Here is a 13,042-nt window from a genome sequence, read left to right on the forward strand (position 1 = left end):
ATTCAATTAATATAAAAAAATATCCATATATATATACCCTAGGTTTTTGTCATTTATAATTTTAAAAAATTGAAAACAAATAAATTAGAGAATAAGAACTGCAAAAAATAGGGGGAAAAAATGGACTGTCCCTTTCACTTAACCGGAAAAAAACCGTCAATTAAGAGAAATCTATAAATATAGTATATGTAAATAACAATCATTCTCGCCATTCTTGATTGTGAACTGGATCCTCCTGATTCATGAGCCCATCATCCCTTTCTCGGAGCATTGTATAATGTCGTCGGAGATCGAGGTGATGGAAGAGGAGGAATCCGGATATCATCTCAAGAAGGCGACGCCGGTCGTAGTAGAAGATGAGAGCTTGACAAACGACGTGTACACGGCCGCGGCCTACGGAGACATGGAGAAGCTGCAGAGGCTGGTGGAGTGAGAAGGTTGCTTGGTTTCCGAGTCCGACGCCCTTGGTTACTCCGCCCTCCAATGGGCTGCGCTTAATAACCGAACGGCCGCTGCACAATACATCATCGAGGTACGAGGAATGTTAAATGCATTTAAGGTTCTGATGTTGGTTAGTGGTGGGATATTATAGGTTTCTGATTTTGGGTTTGAGCATTAAGCATTTTTTCTAAGTCTTGTTGTTTAGATTGGGAATGAGAAAATTGATTCTCGAAATAACGGGGTCGGGGTGGGGGTAATGTGATTATCTCATTTCACTTGTGAAAGAACTCAGACCAATTGTGTCATTCCCAATAGTACAAGTGATTGGTGATTTTGCACATTTTTCATCATAGAGTTAATTGCTTAAATATGCATGCAGAAGTTGTCCTATAACTAAAGCTTGGAGCTCTAAATGATACATGGAAATTTGGAATGGTCCAGTTAGTAACATATTTCTAATTTTCTTATCTGTGTTCTGCTGAGTACGAAGGACTGAAGCTACAATATGATAAGGGGAGAGGGGGTGGAGAAGTTACTCATTTGTTGTACTCGGTTTGTGAGGCAGGAAAGGTGGGGTGGGGTTGCCATTACATAGTTTCTTTTCTCAAAGATAGGGCATAAGAATTTAGCTGAGTAGGAGGTGAAGTTAAGAATTTGTTCAATTTTTCTTTTTATAGGTATCCTGGTAAAGTACTTTGTGTGCTGATTATGTTATGGTGTATCATTTACAGCATGGAGGTGATATTAATGCTTGTGATCATCAAGGCCAAACGGCACTACACTGGAGTGCAGTCAGAGGTGCAGTCCAGGTCGCTGAACTTATGTTGCAGGAGGGTGCTCGTCTCTCTGTAACTGATGTTAATGGGTATCAGGTTTGTTTTGATTGTGGCAGTCTTCATAGAAATTGCTTAGTTACTGATCTGTAGATGCATTTATTATGAAAAGTTGGCAAGGAATAAGCACAGTCATGGCGATGTCTGAACTTCTTGAAACACAACATTAACAGTAGCCAAATTCCTTTTATTATTCGAAAATTTGGTCCTAGATGTCAACCTTAATGATGGGCTCTTATTTTGTTTTCCGATTTCCCTCTTCAACTGCTATTATTTTTCTTCTGAATCAGAATATTGAAGAGTTTCGCATGTGTTCACTTGTATTCTATTCTCAAAACTGCTATGTAAGATCTTGAGACCTTAATTTTCATTTTATTTTTCATGGATTCTTCATTTCTATGTGGTTCTTTTGTAGTATGAATGGGCAGAAAGATATAAAATCAGTTATTTTCTTTAGAATATATAAAATAAGTAATTCCTTGTAATATTATGCCATCAATATAGTTTTAGTTCATATTCTCTATCTACCCTTGCATATCTTATATATATGCACTGTGGTCTTTTTAACTAGACAGATCATACAACCTTAGTTGACAACGTGAGAGGTAATGTGAAGTTTTTATTTCTCTTTTTCTTTTTCTCTGCCTAATAGGGACTGGAATATCCTAAGTTACCTTCCAAATGATGAAAAGTCACTTTTCATTGAGTAGGATAACAAATAAGTAAATAAATGAATTGGCAAACACAGTATGAGAAAAATGACTGCTTATTTTGATTCTGACACAAGGAGAATTTTTTGCGAAGCTACAAACAGGAAAACTGGTTGACGATGTGAACAACAATTTGAATGTGATTTAAATGCTCCACTTGAAAAATTCATGGAAGTAGTAAAAATTATCATCGATCATGACACTCATTTTGAGTAGAGTAAATAACAAATTACCCCCAACTATGCTTGCTGGTTGGTGTTGGCTTCCATCTTGTCATTTGGAGTCTGTGTATTTTCAACTTGATGCTAGTTCCCAGTTTGTTATTATAGTAACACTTTCCATAATATGTTCCGAAACTTGTCCTATATATTTATTTATATTTTATGCACACACCCAACACACTCAGACCCTTTCAAGTTTGAACCCAAGACCTCCCATAAGAAATCTTGAGCCCAAGATGTTGGGCTGTTCCCTAGGGGACTTGTCCTATACATTCATTGTTACTCTTACTCTGGTTGCAGACAACACATGTTGCTGCACAATATGGTCAAACGGCTTTTCTTTATCATATTGTCACAAAATGGAGTGCTAATCCTGATGTTTGCGATAATAATGGAAGAACTCCTTTACACTGGTACTTGACAAATATAATTGTTATTCTTCTGTCTAATACATATATAGGCATATTATCATTTAATTGTTTTGTTTTATCTCTATAGATCAAATACTTAGTAGATGTCATTCATTCAAGCAAGGTATTTGGGAAACAACATTTTATTTATTGGAAAAGAGAGTATTGGTCTGAATTTTATAAATTCAAATTTTGATCGACTACTTTTGTCCATTTTGAGGTTGGTGTGGAGTTCTTCTTGACTTGTTTCTATAAAGACGAGATCATGCTCTAAATTAGAATTCATATTTATTCCTCATCGCTGGTATTTCATAAAATAATGTTGTTGAGATAGCTCATGCATAGTCCTAAAATATGCTTATTTTTCCTTTACATGTTTGCTTTTTCCAAACTCTGTTTATGCTCCGGTTAAAGCTGGCCCATATAAAAAAATTGAATCTTTTGATGCTCACTTGAATTTATAACTCAATGGCACTTAATTTGTGTCATATCTAATGGTAAATATTTTGATATCTTTAACATTCAGTCCTCTAACTTAACTATGGTTGCCATCTCTTTTAAGCATCAACCTTTTGCTTGCTATATGCACCTGGAATTTAATATAAGGAAATTTCAGACAGTAATGAATGAGATAAATTTATTTGATATCATTTGATTTGTTGTTGGCAAACAACTCTCATTGTTGGAGCAGTATAATTTGTTTTCTTATTTAATAGCACACTATTTCTCCAAATTATTCTTTATAAGCTATACCCATACATTATTCATTTGTTTGGTCTAAAAGTTGAAGTACTTAATAATTTTTGTTTAATTTCTTTTGGGTGATTAAAGGGCTGCTTACAAAGGATTTGCAGACTGCATACGTCTTTTGCTATATCTAAATGCTTCTAGAGGACGCCAGGACAAACAAGGTCACATTCCAATGCTTAATATTTGGTGTGATTTGTGCATTTTCATATTTCATGTTGTTTAAGTGCAACTTAGTATCATGTGGAAAATATGTTACATTATTCAGATTAAAGAATGTCTAATACTGTATTTCATCATTTAGGTTGCACCCCTCTCCACTGGGCTGCCATTAGGGGTAACTTAGAAGCATGCACCGTTCTTGTGCAAGCTGGAAAGAAGGATGATTTGATAGTATCAGATAATACTGGCCTTACACCTGCACAACTTGCTGCTGATAAAAATCACAAACAAGTAGCACTTTTCCTTGTGGGTACTCTAGCTATACTATTGATTATAAGTTTCTGTGAAAATATCGTTCTTGCAACTGCACTAATAAGTTGGAATTTGCATTATTTATATTTTTCTTTTGAAATTTCTTTAAGCACTCTACAAGTAATTATTTATTATCATATCCTGATGTGCTGCGATGTTGCAAATTTGAACCATGCAGCTAACATTAATGTTGTTTGGATTTGATTGGCAGGGAACTGCTAGGAAGTTGTTGGACAGACAGGACGGAAAGAGCTTTCTTGGCAAATTCTCAAAATTAGGACTTGCTCCATTACTTTGGTTTATAATCTTGCTGCTACTTATGACATATATACATTCAGTTGTTATGGGTATTCCTTACGAATTTTTCTCATCAGTCTTTCCATTTCTTTCGTTTAGTTGAATTAGTACTTATGGTATTTGGTCATTTTTGCAGCTCCCAATTTGCCAAGATTAACAGCTGGTCTTGGTCTTTTTGCTTGGATAGGCGTATTCTTGACAACAGTTGGACTGGTTCCATTTTATAGATGTAGCAGGTAAAACTCGGTTCTTTTGTAATATTTAGTAGTTGGTAGAAGAGAAAGAATTTCACGAAGACGCCTAGTAGTTTTCATGGGTTGTCAAACCTTCTTATTCAGTTTGTTTAAAGCCAGGCATTATGTGCTAAGATGCATCAGCAAAGCTAACTCTTTATATCCTTTTTATTTGCAGGATGGATCCTGGGTATATCAAAATAAATATACATGATCCAGAAAACATGAAAGATGAAGTAAGTTGCTACAATATATCATGGATCCACATTCTATTAGTTACTTTTCTCTTTGCTAACTTGACATCGAGCCTCTATTTTTGGATAAGCACTACTTCTCATACTTCCATGTCATAGCTCTTCTTTTCATGTACACGCTCTTAGGGGCTTCATCTTTGTTGTTAAATTATCAACTTGCTGGTTTATTTAAGTGTTATGCATATGCAACTCTTCTAAAAGCTTGACAACATTAGCTGATCCGACCAGTTAAATCATGAATTGCCACAAGATACTATCACACCCTAAAACTGGGTTGCTTTTGATCCTAACCCCTCTCCACCCCCCACCCCCACCCCCACCCCGAACTAGTATCAACCAGAACTAATAGTTTTGCACAAATTGGTGACTGGGATTTAGACCTTAGCCATCGTTTTCTCCCCCTCTTTTGGTTGTTGATCTTTAGTTGACTTTAATAAAGAAGTGAAAGTACAGGTGAGGTTGGGTCTTGGGGTGACTGGTTTTGGGTTCGTTTGACTGTTGACAACGATTCACTTGAAAGAGGACCAAATGGAGGTTGCCATTTTGCTTGTTCTACTATTGTGGTTGGTTTGCTATCTGGGACCTAGTTAGGATGGGATTGGGTGGCAGCCATGATTCAAAAACATTAATATGTATAATTAGATATACATGTGTGTGTGTGTGTTGTTTTGAGGTGTAAAGAGGGTTTATGAACGGACCAGACTTGTGTTGGTGTATGCGCGTTAAATGGTTTGTTGAAAGAGATAGTATTTATGGAAATGTTATTTATTCAATAGATAATGGTTTTAGATGAGAACCCCAGTGTATAATGCACTTGATATATATATTGGGCAAGCCAATTTCAATGTTAACCAGTAGTCACTTATTTGTGGGCTTGAATTAATATAAATACAATTATATTATATTTTGAAAAAATTACGAAAGTATTTATAAGTATAGATTAGGATTATATATTTACTCTAAACTGTTCTTTTGAAATTAAACCAATTGGACTAATGACCCAATAACCCACGTAGCTATCCAGTTTGATTAATGATTCGAGCTTGAAATTATTCTGCATCATTGGAAATTTTTTCAATGTTACCTTCATTTCTTTTGTTTAGGAACCTTTACTGAAGATTGAGATGAATAATCCAACTTTGCTTGCTGGGAATTGGTCCCAACTTTGTGTAACTTGCAAGGTATGACTTCTTTTTTTGAACTAACTATTGTATAACTCTAAAAGTGGGAGTGTCAAATAGTTCTCCGTGTAATTATTATTCAGATTACTTACAGAAAACCGCTGAGCTTATAGAGGGGTTAGCATTTCGCCCAAAGTATCAATTTGTGCAGATAGCACATTAGATATGCCCCACACCTACAAATTGATGGAATATATAATACGTTGCTGAAAATTTTGAAATACATTATGTCATGTCCTTCGTTCTTAACGAAACTGTGTTTAACTATCTAGCTTAGTGAAATCTTGCACTTGAATCCTTATTTTTGTTGAATAAAATTAAATATTCTCATGTGTCTCCCACTTACCAAATATGTAGAACATTTCCAACTTGAATTATTTTATCAATTGTATAAATATAAACTATTCTATAGTTGTTATCATATGTCTATGTATGCAATATGAGTTAACCTATGACTTATGATACACTAAATTATGGATATATGATGGAATGTTAGTAGTTCAGTCCAGGGATAAATTAGGAAGGTGATTATGATACCATGGTTCTTTTTCTTAGTGCCTATATCTAATCAAACATTTTTATCTTTCTTATCTATTTCAAATTCCAGTTAAAACATACTCGACAAATATGCAAATGTTCAAAACATTAACTAGGGAATAACCATCAAAAAAATTTTGTTGCCTAGCATGCAGAACCAAGACAAGAAAATAACTAAGAATAGTTTATTATTATAAGATAACTAGAATTATCTGAAATGTCAGGTAAAAGAGTAACACATGACAATATTTTGGCGAAATACTCCACCTTATTCTACCAAATAAGGATTCAATAGTGAAGTGCAATACTTTTAATAGAGTAGACGATTAAATACCCATCTTTTTAAAGCTAGTGGGTACCTGCGCACATAATAATATTTCAATTCTCTAAACAAGAGTAGATTGTAGTTAAATATTTTACAGAGGTTAGGATATTGACCACACAAATCTGTAGTTTCAAAGTAAAGTGTTAAGCCCCTTAGGTTCAGGTAATGCCAATATCTAAACTAATCTTTTGAGTTCTTTTGCTTCATAATTGATTGCTTTATCAGATTGTTCGGCCTCGACGTTCAAAGCATTGTTCCACCTGTGATCGTTGTGTTGAACAATTTGACCATCATTGCCCATGGGTATCTACTTGCATCGGCAAGGTGCTTCTACACTTCCATGTTTTTCCATTTTACATAACTGTTATATAAATAGCTGAGACTTTTTCGTGTTTTACGTCTTAGAAATTATAGTATGCTGATCCCAATGCTACGGTTAGAGAACAAGTTTATTTATGCTTAATGTCTTTCATCATGATATCTTGAGTTTTCATATTTTGCTAGTGTCATATTTTCTAGTCAACTGGTGAATAATTTTTTTTGTTCTGAAAGAATCTTGCTGCTTTGCGCATATATAGGGAGAGAGCATCAAAACTTACAAGTTTGTCATGATCTAACTGCTTTTAATTGTCTGGAACAGAAAAACAAGTGGGACTTCATCTTGTTTCTTGGTTTGGAAGTTTTGGCAATGTTACTCACAGGAGCAGTGGCTCTTACAAGTGAGATTTGTCTCATTGCCTTATAACATAAAAAGTATTTGAAATTTGCATTAAGATTTAGTTTTCTCTTTGTGTCTTTATCCGTTGCAAACATTTTCTTATCATTGCAGGAATTTTGACTGACCCAATGGCTCCATCTTCATTTGGTGCGTGGTGGAACCATGTCGGTGGTCAGCATATTGGTGCTTTATCATTCGTGATTGCAGATCTTTTCATCCTTTCTGGTGTTGTAGCCTTGACTTGTGTGCAGGCCTCTCAGGTATACTTAGAAGCTTCATCTTTTGTTTGTCGTGTTTTTATGTTAGCTACTTCACATAAAATGCCGATGATTCCCAATCTCACATGGTTAGCATCTTTCTCGCACAATTTTTAGGGTTGCAGCTACCTAGTAGCTAGGGGTGTCAATGGGTAGGGTCTTACCCTACCCAGACCCATAGAGTCATAAACTAATTCAAAGACCTATACCCAAACCCAATGAATGTTATTAGGTCCTGGCCCAGACCCAGACCCATCAAAAAAATATAGATTGAATCTGGGTTAGGTCTCCACCGATCAATACTCATGGGTCTCTGTACCCAATTTGGACAAGAAAATATGTTTTTTTTTTCCAATTCAATTGGATTATTATTTATCAGTCGATATACATTGAAGTGAACAAATCTAAAAAATTTAAAGACTCCATAACATTATTTATCGTGTAACTCTTTAACCATGTATATGTTTTAAATAATAATAATTAAATAATTAGTTACATAAATATATTATCATGCTGGGCATATTTTTCAATATCTTGATAGGCAATATTGTTTGTTTGAAGACTGAAGTGATAAAATTGAATTTTAAAGTTTTATAATATTAAGTTTGATTTCTAGTAAATATGTAGATTTAATATTTTCATAAGATTATTTTGTAAATGGTATAATAAATGATATAATATTTAAAATATTTATTAAAAAAGAGTTATTTGTGAATTGCTCTTTATTGATAAATTATGGGTAAAAATTAGAAATAAAAAGAAAGAAATTTAATTTAATTAGTATGAATTGCAGAAAAATTGAATTGAAAAAAAAATTAGGCCTGGATGTGACCCCGCTAAAAAGCTAAGTCTTGGTCGGGACTAGAGACCTAGGGATCTTGAGTTGGGTTCAATAGATTAGGTAGGGTCTAGGTATAAATTAATTTGTTTTGCAATTCTTTGGGCCTGAGCCTAAGCCTGAGCCTGGGTAGGGTCTTTTTGTACCCATTGACAGGCCTACTAGTAACTCCTCCAAATGTTGCACATGAGTACTATTTGCAAGATGATGACAATAAGACTGAAAATATTTTGTTGGTTGTACTCATTCCATTCATGAAGAAAACAACTTACAAATATATGATCCTTGATACTAGACCCTTGGCTCTTCAAATATATGATTTTTAACCCTTCAAATATAAGAACATTAAACTAACAAACTCTTTCATATCCTACATTTAATTTTCCACATACATAATAATAACTAATTATTTCATCAATTCAAGTTTACCTTCTAACACCCCTCCTTACTTTTGAATTCTTCTCAATCCAAGTCTTGCTCTTAATTAGTAAAATCTTCAAACTTCAGTGCTTAGGTAAATATATTAGCAACGTGATCGTGAGACTTCATGTGTTGCAGTTGCATTCTATTATAATAGATTGTTTCTTTGAACTCCAAGTGAATGTTGCATCTCGAAGACTAAATAGGAAACCCAAAACACTCTTTGATTTCGAAGATCTATTTGACTGCAACAACTTTCTTGTCTTCCGGAAGTGTAGCAAATTCCTATGTTTAATTACCAAAAAAAAAGAAAAGAAGAAAAAAAATCCTATGTTTTATTTTTTTAGATGGATTTTATTTCTTCATCCATGGCTGCACTCCATTCTCATCTTGGACTTCTTCAAAGTTTATTAATTCTAAACCTACAAACAGACTGTGAAGTAAGAGACACATTGCTAGTTTCTTCTGCATTAGCATAAATATCATGAAGATTTCACATCTTCCTTTGCCTATACCAGATGAGCTAGAAGAACCAAAATCATCAAGAGTATGTGTTGGTATAACATGTGATCGAATTACTAATCATATCTCTGAGTTGATTGCAAAATTGTAATCTTTTTGTTGTTCCTAACTCTAGCATTCATCGTTATCAAACTTCATATCACGGCTAACTTCTGGGATTATTACAGAGTTTGTATGTTTTGGATTTTGCATCATATCCAATGAATACAATCTTGTCACTTCTATCATCCAACTTAATTCTTGATTCATTGGCAACATAAACATTAGCTGCACTATAATAAACTCTTAAATGAAAAGAGTTGGTTTTATTACACTTTGTATTTCTTGAGGTGTAGCCTTGCAAGCTTTCAGTTCAGCCTATGTTAGAAAAATAAACCAAACAAGCAAGAACTTCTACCCAAAACTCTTATGGTATGATTGAAATGAGGGAATAGGGATTACTAAACTTATTTCAAAATTCATTCTTGGTATAACCTAGGACTAGGAATATCTATTTCCTTGGGAATTCCCATTCCCACAACTATGGAATTAGGCATTCCCCCTCTTGCCTATGATTTTAGCTATTTCCAATAACATAGTTGCAAAATTTATAGTCACAAACTTATATATTATTTTAAATAAACTAGATATAATGAATATTAATATGAAATATTTAAATATGTGTTATCAAAATATAAAAGTATATAGTATATATAATTTTGAACTTTAAGTATTCTATTCATATAATACAAAAGTTACTTACATCTTTATTTGCATTTGACCAAATATTACTGTAAGTATAAAATATTATATAACAACATATATACCATGTATTGTTATATTTTGTATTTTCAACATGTATGCCAAAATATGAAAATAATAAGTATTTATCAAAAAATAATTTAAAATATATGAAAACATCCAAAAAAAATTATTATAAATTTATAATTAATTTAACATTTCAAAACAATATTTTTTAACAGTGAGACTTCGTTTAGTTGTTTTCTAAATATAATTTTTAAGTTTCTTTATTTACCAAACAGATAAATGAGTACTTTTGAAAGTTTTGATTCAATCGTTTTCTTATTACTTTGGTATACCAAACATAGAAATGATATACTAAAATCATTTCACTCCTACATTTATTGCATTTCTAAGTTTATTCTATTCACATCAAAACTCATTCATACCAATTGCCCCCTTAGGCATGTCAACCACACCATTAAGCTAAGTCGATCTTGAATAGCAAGCAACAACACTTACAAAAATCATCAAATTCTCTTAAAGTGAACTCGCCTCTTTTGGCAGTTTGTAAGGATTTCATAACATAGTATACATTTTTCCATTAGCCCTTCTAATTTCCTAAATAAGCCAAAGGCTTCAAACTATTCATTCAAAAAATAGACCTTATTTTTTTTTTTTTTTTTTGACTAAATATCATCAATGAATAACAAACGTATCTAATCTTACCAAGAGAAGGTGGACTAATTGCTCCACAAATCTCAACATGCATAAAGAGCTCTAGCTCTTGTAGGTGACTTCTTTATTAAGGTGTTTTTTTTTCTCCTGTAATGCTTGCCATAAATGTATCTTTCACACATTTGATGTGGGCAATCAGTTCAAAGTAGATCATATGCCATCTTGTCTTTCATAGGTTCTTTGAATGTCTAAAGTTCAGATGACCCATTTATTGATATCATAGCCAAGAAGAATATAATGCACAAGTTTTGACACACTTGGGATTACCAGGTTAAAATAAAAGAGAAAACAATCTATTCTTTGATATAGTCATCTGTGCTATTAACTTGCCTCTTGAATCCGATGGTCAATCCACTATCTTTCAATCAGATACCATATCTTTTTTCCAAAAGTTGGCCTAAACATAAAACATTTGATTTAAGCATATGCACATGATAAATTCGAGAAATTGATTTGATCCATTTTTCTCCAAGATCAAAATATCTCCAATTCCTTTAAAATTTACCACTCTTCCATCTCCAAAGGAAATGCTTTTGCCGAAGATGCACCCAAAGAAATAAACAAATTTTTCTTGACTGTAATGTGATTGTTTGCAGCAGTATCCAGGAACCAACCTCTTGATCTTTGTCGTGTTACATGTGAAAAGAAAGCCTAATTTCTGCTATAACACGCATTTTTTTGAATTTAGAAATATGATGGTGAAATCCTTTGCAATTGTAATAATACCCACCAATTCTTTTCTTCTACTTCTCACCAATTTCCTCTAGGGCGACCTCTTAGAGGTTGTTTTTGATTTGTTGAAAATGTTCTTGAGTTGTTTCCTTTTGGTTGTTGAAGTTTCTGTCAGATTTTTCTCTTCCTTGATCGTAGTAATTATAAAGTCTTCTGTTGCCTCCGCCACCTCTTCCTTCCCAGTCCGAGATTCTTCACTACTATAAGCTTTCTCTTTGTCCTTCAACCTTTCTTCATGGGCTTGTAGAAAACTTATGAGCTGATCAATATTTAGGGTATCTGAATCTTTTGATTCTTTTAATAGCCACAAAAATATACTAAATCTTTGATCAAGAGAACAACAAACTTTTCAATTACCCAAATATCTTATAGTTTTTCACACATCGTCTTAATTGATTAACAACAGCCAATACTCTAGTGAAATAATCTGAAATGATTTAGAACTTTCAATCTTGCGAGACTCAAATTTGTTCTGATTTTGTAAGTGCTATATGTCAAGAATGTGCTTTTTTCTGGGGAAATTGGCATTTTCCAGCAAAAATGACCAAACGTGCTGGTCTTTTATAAATTATTATCCTCAACTGCAGAATTAAAATCAAAGTAGACCAAAAGTACTACAACACTACCTTTATTGGACGAAAAATACATTTTGCCGATGATACTCCAGTTATTAGTTGAACCTGAAGAATGGCATATGTAGTCAATGTGTAGACAGTAATCGATTGAAAATGATATGTGGTTGACGGCTTGGTGTTTATGATTTTAGTGAAAAAAAAATGGATGATTGTTGTTGAATTCTTGCATGTTGCTGCTAAACTAGTGAAAGTTCATTTGGTTGGGATTTTAATGGCCTTCCAACGGCCTAATTGCAAGAGAGCGATCTATTTCTTTCAGGTGCATATTTCTATGGTCATTTGAACCGTATTTTAGTCAAATGTTCATTTTTTTTAGCCAATTTCGGCCAGAAATAGTGGCCAGAAGGACGACATTTGGATTTGAAAAATAGAAGGATGAATTTACATATGAGTTACAAATGACATGGATGAAAATGATGAATACCCAAATGTTCTTTTAGTGAATCCTTTCTTAAATATCTAGTTGTAAGAAATTCCCCCTTCCTTCCGTTCACAGGTGACCTGTGAGATCAATACTCAGGTTATAATATATGTCCACACACTAGGAAAAAAAAAAGACTGTTTTTTTTTAATTACTATGAACAAATGAAAAAATGAAACACGGCAAATACAAATTAATCATGGCTCCGCAATGGTTATTAACTGTTGCTTTTACAAGTGAGGCTGAAACATTAGTCATAACTAATATCATGGTAAAAATTTTGACTACAGCTAAAAATCATGACAAAATATTTATTAATCATGGTAAAAATTAAGATTCACATTAGTTTTGTTTGATCACGCATGATTTTAAGTCATA

At 33.3% G+C, this 13,042-nt stretch overlaps 1 protein-coding gene across 2 annotated transcripts in view; it reads left to right on the forward strand.

Annotated features, from left to right (window-relative positions):
• The window catches only part of LOC105162248 (protein S-acyltransferase 24), a 13,671-nt gene continuing 831 nt past the window's right edge, over window positions 203-13,042 (forward strand). The window contains exons 1-12 of one of the 2 annotated variants that reach the window (XM_011080241.2): window positions 203-532; window positions 1,173-1,313; window positions 2,506-2,618; window positions 3,447-3,526; window positions 3,667-3,830; window positions 4,048-4,183; window positions 4,270-4,369; window positions 4,545-4,602; window positions 5,724-5,801; window positions 6,889-6,987; window positions 7,304-7,382; window positions 7,493-7,641. In XM_011080241.2, coding sequence (XP_011078543.2) covers window positions 1,263-1,313; window positions 2,506-2,618; window positions 3,447-3,526; window positions 3,667-3,830; window positions 4,048-4,183; window positions 4,270-4,369; window positions 4,545-4,602; window positions 5,724-5,801; window positions 6,889-6,987; window positions 7,304-7,382; window positions 7,493-7,641 — 1,107 coding nt within the window. In that variant the 5' untranslated portion in view covers window positions 203-532; window positions 1,173-1,262. Of the gene's footprint in view, window positions 533-1,172; window positions 1,314-2,505; window positions 2,619-3,446; window positions 3,527-3,666; window positions 3,831-4,047; window positions 4,184-4,269; window positions 4,370-4,544; window positions 4,603-5,723; window positions 5,802-6,888; window positions 6,988-7,303; window positions 7,383-7,492; window positions 7,642-13,042 lie in introns of those variants that run through there. The other variant, XM_020693722.1, reaches the window with a different exon arrangement.

This window comes from Sesamum indicum, linkage group LG5, assembly GCF_000512975.1.
Source record: "Sesamum indicum cultivar Zhongzhi No. 13 linkage group LG5, S_indicum_v1.0, whole genome shotgun sequence".
NCBI lineage: Eukaryota > Viridiplantae > Streptophyta > Magnoliopsida > Lamiales > Pedaliaceae > Sesamum > Sesamum indicum.